At 50.6% G+C, this 14,168-nt stretch overlaps 1 protein-coding gene across 1 annotated transcript in view; it reads right to left on the bottom strand.

Moving 5' to 3' along the window:
- SH3PXD2A (SH3 and PX domains 2A) overlaps nucleotides 1-14,168 on the bottom strand; it is a 230,524-nt gene that overhangs the window by 140,811 nt on the left and 75,545 nt on the right. The window contains 1 exon segment of the mRNA XM_026494048.4: nucleotides 5,368-5,443. Coding sequence (XP_026349833.1) covers nucleotides 5,368-5,443 — 76 coding nt within the window.

Raw genomic sequence — 14,168 nt, 5'->3', positions numbered from 1 at the left:
TTGTGCAACAGCTTGGGAGTCTGTTTCAAAATAAAAAGTTAAAAAAAAAAATGCCGTGACTTAGGAAACCAAACAGGCAATCTCATTAGACTCATAATTAAATGAAGACAGTGCTCTGAAGGCCTTGGGGCTATCCTGTTTGTAATCATATTAAAATAATAATAAACTAAACAGTTAAAGTGAAAAAAAAAAATCAATTCCTCAACTTCAGTGACCTCAGGCACTCAATAGAATGAGAGCCCTTACAGGTCACCTGAGTCCCCATGACGCTCAGAGCACCTCCCAGCCCCACACAGTGTTTTCCCGAAGCACGAGACAATGGCAGCCGGAGGGACTGCTGGGGTGCTGGGTCCTCGGGCAGAAACTCCCAGGTCCCTAACCTGGGGGATGCGGAGGCAATAACGTAGGTGGAGGAAAGCTTCTAGCGTAGGCTGGCAGGCTAATTCCCCCCCCCCAGGGAAAGGTACAGGCCACAGAGGCAGGATGCCAGCCCCACGACTTGCCGGTTAAGGGGTGGGGGAAAGTGACTTGACTTCTCTCTAAAATAATGGCAGTGGCAGGGTAATGCCACCCACCCTGCAGTGAGGACCGGGGAAAAGGTTTGTAGAGTGCCCAGCACAAGGCTGGACACACAGCAGAAGCCCAAGGAAAGGGAGCTCATTCCTGAGGGAAAATGCCCGATTTGTGATCAACCAAGGGGTCTTAATAAAGCAGCCACTATGTGGCCAGAGATGTGGGAGTAGATAGAGCCCTTGTCTCCAAGGAAGGCCACAAAGGTCAGCGAAAACAGCCGGGGGTATCTGCCTCACTCTCACATAATGTGAGACTGGAGGGAGTACTTCCCCTTCTCCCCTTCCCCCCACTTGCAGGGCAGGAGGCCCTGGCCTAATTCTCTGCCTCTTCCTGCCTGAAAAACCACTTGGGTTTTCTTTCCCGAGCTGCCTTGCTGGGGAGCAGCACCTGACCCACACGAAGGTCGGAAGTCCCCCGAGTCCCTCCTGTGGGCTCTGCAGGCCTCGCAAACACACGCATGGGCCTGGGCATAGTGGATCTTCACCCCTAGGCCCAGAAAGCAGGTTCAGACCGGGGGAAGCAACTGGGTTCGGGGGTGGGGGGAGCCCTCACTGAGGACAGTTCCCCTACACACCTTCATCCAGGATTTGATTGATATGCAAATGTCAGACCACTGGCTCTCCGTCCTCACCTTGTTGACTCTGCTCCCCGCCACCCTTGCCCCAACCCCCACTCCAGCCATACTGCAGGGCACTCAGTCTTCTGGGACGGGGCCTCTGCCTTTGGCCACAGAAGCCCCAGACCCTCACCACGCTTCCAACCCGCAGGCTGACCCTGAACTCAGGCCAGACACCACCCAGACACACCACAGGCCTGTGTCCTAGAGTCTAAGATTTATGGCTCACGTGTGGGAATTTTTTTTTCTTTTTCTGGGCCAGGATTTGACTGGCAGAGCTTGTAGCCATATGAAGCCATGGTTTCCCTCTTTTCTCTCAATTCCCTTGCTTTCTCTGTCACTTCCACCAGCCAGTCAAACTGCTGTGAGCATCCTGCCCAAGCCTGTGGCCAGACCCCCATCAGAGCTAATGCTCCAAACACATCCCCAGACACCAGGCCCAGAAATGCCCATCACATCCTGGCACCTCGAAGCTGACACGGAGACCCTTCTGGAGATAATCGGGGCTCTCTGCTTTCTCCCCTTGGGTGTTCCTTGCTCTGAAATGCCAGGCGAGGCCAAGGCCTGGCGGAGCCCCTCCTGAGGCTGGTTGCTAGCCCTCCCGAGGCTCGTGAGAGTGAAGGCAGCGCGTGTGTCTGCTGCCCGAGCTGCTGAGTCACGCTGCCAGGGCTGAGCCTCAGGGAATCCGCAGGTGACCTCAGCCACCCTTCCCAAAGGCAGGGAGGTAGAAACAGAGACTTGGCTCGTGTTAGATCATGGAGTAGATGTTGGCTGCTGCCCAGAACCCTCACACCAGCATGTGCTCCCTCCCCTCACGGCTGTGGGTGTTCGGGGCCGGGGACTCACAGCCGCCCCTTCTCCAAAGGCATGCCCTCAGCTCAGCCCTCAGTCCTCAGAGCTCAGGAGACGCCTTGCCCACACTCCATGCCCTCTGGGGGAGAGGCAGCCTCCAGACAAAGGATGACCTACGGGGAGTACTGAAGTTGTCTCCCGCAACGGGACACACGGCTGCCACCCACCCCGGGCTTCCTCCCTGCCCTGTCCTGCTTCCTCCCTGCCTTAGGATGTTCACCTGAGAGCAGCCCCCCCAGGTCACTTGTCTAAGAATCCTCATCTCAGGCTCCGCTTTTAGGGAACCTGACCTAAGACAGGAAACATTCATCATTGCCCTTCTCCCTTCCCCTCTCCTCCTGGGGGACCCCCCTTGATGCCGGGCTTAGGGCAGGTTGGAAACCCTCATGTCCACGCGGCTCTCCCTAACTTGGTTCCGATCATGTTGGCTCCTATTTTCCTTCCATTCAAGCGAGGGAGTGAGTAGAGTACGAAAGGGTTAGGAAGTTTCTAGTGGGCCTGGGGAAGCCAGGAACAGGCCTGGGAGCCCCCAGGATGGGATTCCACATGGCCAGCAACACCCACTCTGAAGTCCTGGAAAGTGAGTGAGCAAGAGAGAAGCATCAGAGAGGAAACCCCACTGTGGGCAGAGGAGAAGAGCAGCAAAACAGGGGAAAGGAAACTTCCTTTGGATGGGATGGGGGCCAGTCAACTTCCTCCCTCTCTATAATGTCACGCACTGTGCAAAGGTCCCATCACGTCGGGGCTGGAAGGGGTCCTGGGCTGGCCTTTCCCAGAGTTGGGGCGGCATGGGGGCAGGTGACTTTATTAAATACAGCTGCCATTATGAGCACTTACTATGGGACAGGCACTGTGCAAAGTGCTTCCCATGAATTCTTCTCCTCCTCACCGCTGGCCTATAAGAGAAAACTGAAGTTCGGAGAGGGCCCCAGTCCTGCAGCAGCTGTTGGGTATCCTCCCCTGAGGTGGCTGATGGGGCGGGGAGCCTTAGCCAGAGGTTCTGGTGCTGGTTACACCTCCTGGATGTGTGGCCCGTTCAAGTCTATTAGCCTCCCTTGGCCTCAGTTTCCTAGTCAGTAAAATGGGGATAATAACCTCACTGGGAGGAGCAAATGAGGGTATACACGTGAGTGTGCTGTGGAAACACTAGGCACGTGCCAGGAACTGGTCATCTTAAGGGCTAACATTATTTAAGTCCTGCTAGAGGCCAGCCACAGTTCTAAGCCCCTGTAATGTATTAATTCGTTTTATCCTGACAATAGCCCCATGAAGTAGATACTATTATCATCCCAATTTTCCAGATGAGAATACTGAGGCATAAAGAAGGTAACGCACTTGATAACTGACAGAGCCAGATTTTGCAGGGGGAAGCCTGTCCACAGACGTTGGACACTGGTAGCGGCAGGACAGAAGCTTTGTGATTCCCCTAGCCTCCAAGCCCACCCGTCCTTGGGGGTCAGCTCCAGGCCCCCCTCCTTCAGGAGGCCTTTGCTGCCTTCCTCAGCTCACAATGACACACTTCAAACACACTCAGAACTGCACCGTGGTAGAAAGGATCACATCCTGCCACTGGTTCCCTGATTAGGGGTAGGTCTTGCCTCTCTCATCTCTCCTAGTAGCTTGAGGATTCCTTAGATGAGGGAAACAAATCTACATCCCTCCTTGGCTCACCAGGCCATCGCAGCCCCCAGCCCTAGGTACGGATTCCGGGGCCTAGCACAGGCTGAGCCCTGCATAAATACCCCCCCACTGTATGATGACGAGGGGGAATTTCCACCAGTGGGAGAAAAAGCCCATCATTCTCGAGGAACTAGGCAGCCTTCATACCCCAAGGCCAAGTCCACTTCTGATACCAGGGCACCATGCTGGCTTCATGTTGGCTCTGGGGCACTTGTGTCCATAGCACCCCAGCTGGGCTCCCAAGCCCTTATTGGGCAGAGCATCTGGACCATACTGGAGCAACATCGGAGGTCATACAAACCTGGGTGTTGGACATTCCAAACGCCCTCCGGACTCAGTACAAAGCCAGGTAGGGCATGAAAGTCCCCCCACATTAACTCCTAGGCCAGGGACGGAGATTCAGTCCTCCGCCACGGAAGAAGCACAGGGGTGAGATTCTCTCTACCCTCACTGACTGGTTCCAATCTTGCCCAAACTGTGGGCAAGTCTTTCCTCGTAGCTGAATTAATTCTCTCTAATTTTAGCGTAAGACTCATAGGACAGGAGCAATGCCTGCTCTTGTCTTTCCCCGCTTTGCAGGTGGGGGTGTGTGAGGAGCACCGTTCAGACAGGACCCACTCTCTGAGGGCAGTGCCCCTATGTGTGTTTGCAAGTCACCGAGCAGGTGCTGGCCACGGGGTGAAAGTGTGCCGGAGAGGTCATGAGACAAGGACCCTGCTTCTTGCAAAGGTCCTACTGATTGCCATTGCCAGGGCCCAGCAGGAGTGGGGGTGAGGCCCACTGGGACCCAGCCCAGCTCCACCGCCTGGCGAAGGGCAGAGGACCCAGAGCCAGGAAGCAGCATCGCCCACAGGTTCCGGGCAAAGACGCCAGACTGGAGCAGACACTCAGCTCTGCCACTTTTATGAGTAGCGACCTAACATCTCTGAACCCCAACATCGTCATCCCTCAAGCAGAAATGAGAACACACACCTCAGCTGGAGATTTGTGTATGATAACAGAAGAGTATCCGTAAGCTATAAACCGCACACCAACGTAAAACATCAGAGCAATAGCGGATGAGGACACATCTGGGCGGTTTTTCTCTAAATTACACAGAACCAATTGCCGTAAACATGTTCCCAAATGGTGTCGTGGTTCATGGCCCCTATAGCCAGACACACCCGGGTTCAAATCCTAACTCTGCCAACTCACAGGCCGTGTCACGTAAGCTCTCAGAGCCTTGGCGGGGTAATGCGCCAGGAGGACCCAAGCTCGGACATGGGGAGGGTGCTCAATTTAAGGGTCTCTGTGATTACAATGGGATTAGTGGGAAGAGTTCAGCCTGGAGCTCTTCATCCTTCCACAGAAGAACTTGATTTCTCTGTGCTTTCCATAAAGAGGAAAACCAAAGTCCCACCGCCTAAGAAATTCCTTAGAAGTTACATGGCCAATAGAGGTGGCCTGGGAAGGGTGGGAGAGGCCCCTGTGGGAACAGTGGCCTTCACAGTCAGGGGCTTCCCATTCTCTGGGGAGTTGCTGGGACGTAGATTCGTAGGCCCACCCTGCCCAGAATTTCCAGTGTAGTAGCCAGCATTTTCTTGGCCTAAAAAACACTTCTCCCCAGGTCACCTCCCATCCCCACAGTGGGGCCATCCAAAGCTTACCTGGAAGGAAGGGGATGATTCTCTGCTTGGGGTCCTTCTGGCCACCTTCAATGGGAAACTTATCCAAAAGCTGCATCTGAGAAGCCAGACAGACAGAGGGACAGGATTCAGAAGACTGGAACAGCCCTCAGAGTCCCTTCCCCACTCCACTCCGTTGCTTCAGGGCCCCACTGCCCTCATACGGATGAGTGACACCTCAACCCCTCATTTCACAGACGATTAATAAACCACATGGGGCATGAGAGAGAGGAGGCCAGAGCTCTCTACACATCAAAGAGGTGTCTGAACAATCTCAAGGAGGCATGGAGGCATGAGGGGAGGTTCTGAAGATGCCCCCTCACGAGGCCTCGGGAGAGACCAGCAGGCTTTCAGGGCAGGCCACAGGTGGGGTTTCCAGAGCCTTCTTTGGGCCCACCTTCCTACATACGTCATCTGCTGGGTGAGCCCTTTAGCCACCGGCCATTCCCCTGGGCCAGGACAGGGGAAGGCCCCACCTGATACTTCAGACAGACCACCCACCTTCCAGAACCGCTCTGCGGAAACAGACCCAGATGTTATTTTAATTGTAAAACCAAACCCAGCCCACTGCCCCCACTGCTGTAAGACCCCTCCTCCGTTTCCTACCTTCCCACCGTGAGATTGCTGCTGTTTTTCCAGGGACAGACCCACCGGAAGAGTTTCCAGGGTTCTGGAGGAACAACTATTTTTTTATTCTGCTATTCTGGGCTGAAATTCTGTATAAGCTGGAAAAACACACAGGAGACAGGATGGACGAGGCCACGGCCCCTGTGTGTTTGGTTCATCCCCCTTCCAAGGCACAGGCGGAAGCAGGAGCAGAAGGGACAGGGCAGGATCTAGCCCTGCTGCCCCAGCTGTGGGACCCGGGCAAGGCGGGCAAGCTTTCTTTATAGGGCTTCGGGCACCTCCTTGGTCAAATGAGGAAGATCAGTCACATGGTATCTGAAGTCTATTCCTTCCTTCAAATATTTATTGAACACCTACTTGGAGCACTGAACACCAAGAAAACGGCGGTAAAGAAAAGCAACAGGGGTGCCTGGGTGGCTCAGTCAGTTAGGCGTCTGCCTTCAGCTCAGGTCATGATCCCGGGGTCCTGAGATCAAGCCCCTTACCGGGCTCCCTGCTCTGCAGGGAGTCTGCTTCTCCCTCTCCCACTCCCCGGGCTTGTGTTCCCTCTTTTGCTGTCTCTCTCTGTGTCAAATAAATAAATAAAATCTGAAAGAAAGAAAGAAGAAAGAAAGAAAGAAAGAAAGAAAGAAAGAAAGAAAGAAAGAAAGAAAAAAAAAAGAAAAGCAACAAAGTCCCTGCTATTGAGGAGTTTACATTCTAGTGGAGGGGGACAAACAGTAAACAAATAAATATGTATTGATAAAACCTGTGAAGAAGAATGAAGTCGGGGAAGGTGTTGGAGCAAAAGAGAGGTTGTTTCTTTGTATAGAGTGCTGAGAAAGGACTTAGGAATCAGATGGCAATTCAGCAGAGACCACAGGAGATGGGGAAGCGAGCCCCAAGGAAGGCAGAGAATGTTCCAGCAGGGGAAATGGGAAGTGCAAAAAGAGCCTGAAAAAGGCCACTATGGCTGCTGTGGAGTAAAGCGAGCAGGGGCTGAGGTGCAGGCAGTGAGATCCAAGACGGGGGCCAAATCACAGGGAGGACGGCTTAGCTCCAGGGTCGTGCATGGGCCATAGGCTGGAAGCAGGGAGACCGAGTAGGAGTCTACTGATGGAGGCTGGGACCAAAGTGCTCGCTAGCACTGAGATGGTGAAAAGCAGTCCTGCGCTAGATCTCAGGTGTGTGTGCACCTGCACGTATTCCCGTCCACGAACCCACCCTCCCAGCTCTAACACATGATTTCAGGGTTCTCTCTTGCACAATCATTATCCAACACGCACAGGCTATTTAGAGCCCACGTGTGAAGGGCGGGGGTCATTGTCAGATCCGATTCAAAACAAGACAGAGACTGCTCCATTATTAACTTTCACTTCCTGAGTACAGACTGAAATTTAACAAGAGCTGGCTCATGAGTTTTCAAACCCTAATGTTATATATAAGTCCATCTTCCAAACATTTAATAACTGCCTGCTTCATGTAAATATACCCACTGCGCCCTAACGCTATGAACTTGCACTTAGGATATTTTTTTTTTAAGATTTTATTGATTCATTTGACACAGAGAGAGGCAGCCAGTGAGAGAGGGAACACAAGCAGGAGGAGTGGAAGAGAAAGAAGCAGGCTCCCAGCGGAAGAGCCTGACGTGGGGCTTGATCCCATAACGCCGGGATCACGCCCTGAGCCGAAGGCAGACGCTTAACTGCTGTGCCACCCAGGCGCCCCAGGATATTTTTTTAAATTAATATATTTTCAAACAAATTCAGTACAGAATAGCACTCCCATTTTCACCTTTTCCCATTTTCCTCACCCATATTCTGTTTCGTACATTTCATTTCTGTATCAACTAAGAATTCATGTTCACTGAGGGGAAAACCAGAAATTATAGAAGCAGTGGATGAACAAAAAGAGTAAGAATCACTCATAATTCCTCCCCTGGAAAAAGTGACATGACTGTTTTCGGGGTCTATATCCTTTCCAGACCTTCTTCCACGCATGTAAATAAAATGAGCTCATCAGCACTCTTACACTAGGTCATGAACAATTTTCCACGCCGATGAATACTTCCGCATTAGCACCCCTAATTGTGACGTGGGGTGTCAGTGTTGGGCTGGGCCATAGTTTATTTCTCTACTGTCCTACTGTTGGGTAGTTAGGTTGTTTCTGGCTTTATATAACAGTGCTAGAGTGAACATCTCTGTCCAAGCATCTATGCACACATCCTTAATACGATTTCTATTTTTGTTTCATTCTGTCGGAATGTACGCATATTTAGAGCTGCCTTCAATCTTCTCTGGAAGAAGACTGAGAATAAATCAATGGCTAACTAACATGCATAGGCCAGGCCTAGGGCCTCTGAGCAATGGCTCCATAGAATTTCTGAGGAAGAGTACAGAGATGTCTGAGAAGGAGGCCAGGCCCAGCAACGTGCCCTGCGGGGGAGTGGTCTGCCCTCATCAAACCGCCCTTGTCCCAGGGCACCTGGGTGGCTAAGTTGGTTAAGCGCCTGACTTTGGCTCAGGCCATGATCTTGGGGTCCTGAGAACGAGCCCCTCATCCAGCTCCTTGTTTAGCAGAGAGTCTGCTTCTCTCTCTCTCTCTGCCCCTCCCCACTCGTGTGTGCACGCTCTCTCCCTATCTCAAATGAATTTTAAAAATCTTAAAAAACGCAAAACAAAACAACAATTCTTGTCCTGAAAGAGGGTGACCAGCTGTGACCTACAAGCTGTGGGACTTAGACAAGTTGGGGCTCGAAGGAATTACATTCTGCCTCCTACACCGCTCTTCAGACCCAAGATGCTGAGATTCTCACGAACAGTGGACAGGGAATGAGGGGCCAACAGGAGTGAGTAGGGGGCAGCAGGGGTTCACACGTTCATCCCTTTCCTCTAAAAACATTTGCTGTGTGCCTTCTAGATGCCAGGCCCTCCGTGAGATGCTAGAAGTAAGTTAAACCGCAGTCTTTACAGCAAGGAGCTCACGATCTCACCGGAGAGCAGGGCTTCACACCTTCGACGTGCCAACAGTGAAAATGCAGGCAGGGGCCTGAGAACCTGCATCTCCACCAAACTTCCAGGCAATGCTGGAACTGCTGGCCCGTGGACCACACACGCCACACGGCCCCAGAGCTGTTCCATCTGTGTGACAGTCACTGGCAACACGTGGCCGTCAAGCACGTGAAATGCAGTCCGTCCGAACTGAGATGTGCTGGAAGTGTAAAGGTCTCAAAGACTCGGTACAAAAAAGATGTGAAACATCTCATCAACAAATTTTGTACTGATTGTATATTGAAATGGTAACATTTTGGATCAGGTTACATAAAAATTCTTTTAAAAATAATTTCACCTGTTTTCTCTGACGTTTTTAAGTGGCTACTAAAAAATTTAAAATGACCTATGTGGTTCACATTATATTTTTGTTGGGGAGGCTGTTCTAGGACAAGATGGTTCTCGAAGTGTAGTCTTAAGTCTGCACGTGCCAGAATCGTCTTGGCGGGGGGTGTTAGTTAAAAATGCGCTTTCCTGGGCCCCATGTGAAAGTTCGTGAAGTTTTGCTGTGGTGCTAGAGACAGACAAGCAAGTTCTGGAGTGACAGGGAACGGTGAGGACATAGGAACAGGACCCTGAAACTGCTGAAGGAGGAGGTCAGGGAAGGCTTCCTGTAGGAGCTGAAGCCAGCACTGTCCTGGCAGAGTGACGGTCACATTCCCTGGGCCTTCCCTGCCAAAGAGCAGTCAGAATTGCCTCCATGGGTTCACGTGTCTCCTGGAAGTCAGGGGTCATCTGATAGCCCTGCAGATTTGAATTTTCCCCGAAAGGCCTGATGGAGGATACTTTGCAGCTGGTCTCCCTCCCACCTCCTCCTTCTGTAGCAGATTTTCTTCTTCCCCCACTCTGGCTTCCTCTGGGCCCTCTTGAGGCCAAGACAAGCCCATCCGCTGAGAGTACTGGGACAAAGGGTCCTCTCCAGAGCCATGAGTACCCAGCTGGCCTACACGGCTCCTCTCCCCTATCCACCTCCCCACCCCCACCCTCACCCCCTGCCCTTGGGGGCTGAGTCCAGCCACACCTGTCACCTAATCCTGCCAGCAGGGCCGAGCCCTTAAGGCCTCAGCATCTGCCCTCCCTGACATCCCCAAGGCCCACCCACCATGGGAGAAGGGAGTGCCACTAACCAGCCGCTGGTGACATTTTCTCTGCCCACAGGTCACCCTTCAAAGAAACCAAATCCCCTGGCTCAGACTCCAGAGCACCAAGCAAAGGCAGCCCAACTGAGCTGACTCGTGTGCGGGCTCGCTAAGCTGCGTGGTTCAGCGTCTCGGGGCAGGCACAGGATGGCAGAGTGGCGGGCGATGGGATAAACGTCCGGGGCCATGTGTGAGACACAGTCCAAATGCCCCCCGACCCGGGAAGCCAGGCGGGCTACAAAGTGGTTCTGTGGCCTGGGTGGTGCTCAGTTTGCGGGGCTGGGTTTGAGCGATAAAACCCTCACACGGTTGAGTGGGCTGCCTCGTGCAGAGGCCTGTCGAGGCCCGGGGGCGTGGGTGGGGAGGCAGGAAGGCCCCGCCCGGCCCGGTCTTCTGCTGTGGCCACCTTTTCAGGCAGGAAGTGGATTCCCCTGTCACTCCAGCAAGGGCCTGACTCAGCTGGAAGACAAGCAGGGCCCATTGCCAGGGTCCTTCTTAGAGAGAGAGGCGTCTGGCTAACGGAGTCCTTCGCAGCCACATCGGAACTCCACAGAGTGTGGAGGACGTGGGCTGTTTATCTAAGGGGTGGATAGTGTGAGAGATACAGAGCCTCTCAGCTCCAAGAGCCGGCCCAGCCAGAGAAAGCTGAGTCGGCAGCTGTGCTTGGGCAGGGCTCAGCAGCAATAAACACCGAGGAGAGAGAAGGGTGGGCCCGAGCCCAGCTGGGGCACATGTGTAACCCAAGAGGCCGACTCCTCACCCTTCCGAGAGGGTGGAGTTCCCAGCCACTCTCGCCTTGGGGCTGCAACCCTCAAGCCTTAATCCTCCTCACCATTTCCAGCTCAGGAACGAAGGGAACATTACTACAAGAGCTGGGTTCGCTAACCCGGCCATTCCCCTCAAAAAGAGGCAAGGCTACCCAGTATGCCTGGGGACCAGGAGGAATCAAGGGAAACCTCAGAACTGGTTTGTCCATTCTACTGACTGAGGGCGTACCAGTCCCTGGCTTAGAGGCTGGGGACACAGCACAAGATCCCGGAGAGAGAGGGGGACAATAAATAACAATACATGTGGCTTTTCTTAAATTTCCCATCCTTTGTGGCCTGAAATGGACTTTCCCCTTCCCTTCCCCCACCAATGGCCTTATCGGGTGCCATCTGCCCAGGGCGCACGTCTCTAACCATCCCAGCCAAAGCTCGCTACCACCTTACTGGAATTCTAACAGCACTCCTGGTTTGTAGTCCCCATTACAATACTTCACACAGTCTTCTGTGATTTTGGGGTCCAAGTTTGTCTCATTGCCCAAGAGGAAGCACACTTCCCCTTGAACGGTTCTGGTGCCCCTTGTAGAAAAGCAGTTCACAATAAACATTCAGCTTTATTCCTGGCCTCTCAATTCTATGCCTATCCTTCCAGCTGTACCACACCGTCCCGATTTCTGTAGCTTTGTCCTAAGTTGTTTTCTCTTTAATAGACGTCATTCTTTAGAAGAATTTTAGGTTTACAGCAAAACTGAGCAGAAAGTAAAGACAGCTCTCATATGCCCCTTGACCCCACACCCCCCTGGTCCCCTCACCATCACAATCCCAGACCAGAGCGGTGTATTGTTACAACTGACGAAACTGCATGGATGTTATTCTCCCCCAGAGTCCACAGTGCACGTCAGGCTTCACTCTTGGTGCACATTCTACGGGTTTGGACAAATGCATAACGGCATGTGTCCATTAGTATCCATCGTATAGAATAGCTCCACTGCCCTAAAAATCCTCTGTGCTCTGCCTTTCCCCCCAGCCCCTGGAAACCACTCATCTTTTTACTGTCGCCATAGTTTCCCTCTTCCCAGAACGTCATACAGTTGGGATCACACAGTGGGTAGCTCTTTCAGGGTGGCTTCTTGCACTTCTCTCACATGCACGTCAGCTCCCTCCAAGTCTTTTCACGGCTTGATGGTTTGTTTTGGGCTTTAGTGCTGAGTAATATCCACTGCTGGACTACACAGTTTATTTATCTATTAACCTACTGAAGGACATCTTGGTTGCTTCCAAGTTTTGTGATTATGAATAATGTTGCCACAAACATCCCTGTGCAGGCTTTTGTGTGGACTAAGTTTTCTTTCTTTTCTTTTCTTTCTTTCTTTCTTTCTTTCTTTCTTTCTTTCTTTCTTTCTTTCTTTTTAAGATTTATTTATTTATTTGAAAGAGAGAGAAGTAAGGGGAGGGGCGGAGGGAGAGAATCTCAAGCAGACTCCCTGCTGAGTGCGAAGTCCAACACAGGGCTCCCTCCTAAGACCTATGAGATCATGACCTGAGCCAAAACCAACAGTCATTCACTCAAGGGACTGAGCCAGCAGCCACCTTGTGTGGGACATAAGTTTTCAACTTATTTGGGTAAACACCAAGCAGGGTGACTGCTAAATTGTAGAGTGAGAGTATGTTTAGTTTTGTAAAAAATTGCCAACTGTCTTCAAAGTGGCTGTACCATTTTGCATTTCCACCAGCAATGAATGAGAGTTTCCATCGTTGCGCAACCTCACAAGCACTGGGTGTCTGTGTTTGGGTTCTCACCATTCTAAGAGGTAATGTAGTGGTATCTCATTGCTCTTTTAATGCGCAATGCCCCAATGACGTACAATGTTGAGCACCTTTCCATATGCTTATGTCATCTAGGTATCTTCTTTGGTGAGGTGCCTGTTCAGATCTCTGCCTATTCATCAACCCAGTTGTTCATTCTTATTGCTTGTTGAGTCTTAAGAATTCTTTGTATATTTTGCATAACAGTCATTTATCAAATTTTTGCAAAAATCTTTTCCCAGTCTGTGGCTTGTCTTGTTATTCTCTTGATGTATTAAGTTCTGAAATCAGGAAATGTGAGTCCTCTAGCTTTGTTTTTCTTTTTCAGAAGTATTTTGGCTATTTTCAGTCCCTTGAATTTTCATATGAGTTTTGGGATCAGCTTGTCAATTAAAGAAGCCAGTTGGGATGTGGTAGGAACGCATGGGCAGAATCTGAAAATGGATTTGCAGAGTGCTGCTATCTTAGCAATATTAAGTCTTCTAGTCCATGGACATGGGATGTCTCTCCATTTATTTTTGTCTTAAAGTCCATTTTGTCTGATGTCAATATAGCCATTACAGCTCTTTTGTTTTGTGTAATATCTTAATTCCTTTAATGATTTTTTTCACTACACTTTTTAGTTATTTCTTCACAGTTCCCTAGGGCTTGCAGTATATATATCTTACCTTATCAGAATCTACTTTAGGTTTATACTAACTTAATTCCATTTATCAAATTTTTGAGATAGAGAAATATTAATCCTATATAACTGTAATCTCTTTTCCTCTTTTTTTGTATTATTATTGTTATACATATTACATTAATATATGTCATAAATCCAATAATTGTTATGATTACTACAGTAGCCCTAGACCGGGAGCTGGGGGGAAAGGGAACCCTGTGTTGTGGGCTGCATACAGCAGAAGTAGAACTTCTCCATTGGCCATTTCGGTTGTCCATTTAGGACAATTTCCAGAGACTTCAATTTTTTAAAGAACGATTTTCACCATTTTTGGTTGTTTCACTGGGGAGAGAGTTCACAGAGCTCATTGTACAGCCATTCTAAAAGTAATCTCCCTTCATGTTTCCTTTCTGTTCCCCCACCCCAAAGCACCGGGCCCGGTGCTGGCTACCCATCTGGGTAGCACTAGACACTCTTGGTGTCTAGTGATTCTCAAAATTGGGCACAAATCTGAACTTCCACATGAAGATATAAAAACAATAGACTTGGAACTGGACAGCACCTCTAAAACAATTATTAGCAAATCCTTTTTTGGGGAAGGTTCAGCAGGGTTCTCTGTTCAAATGAAATCTAATACCAAACTTCATACATTATAATTCTTGGAGTACAGAGAGCCTATCATTCCAGAAAAACCTGTTGAAAAGACTATCTTTTTCCTATTGAATTACATTAACTCCTTTGTCAAAAATCAATT

The sequence above is a fragment of the Ursus arctos genome, unplaced genomic scaffold, assembly GCF_023065955.2.
Source record: "Ursus arctos isolate Adak ecotype North America unplaced genomic scaffold, UrsArc2.0 scaffold_7, whole genome shotgun sequence".
Classification (NCBI taxonomy): Eukaryota; Metazoa; Chordata; class Mammalia; order Carnivora; family Ursidae; genus Ursus; species Ursus arctos.
The sequence above is the reverse complement of the archived record's forward strand: the minus strand, read 5'-3'. Positions and strand labels throughout refer to the sequence as shown.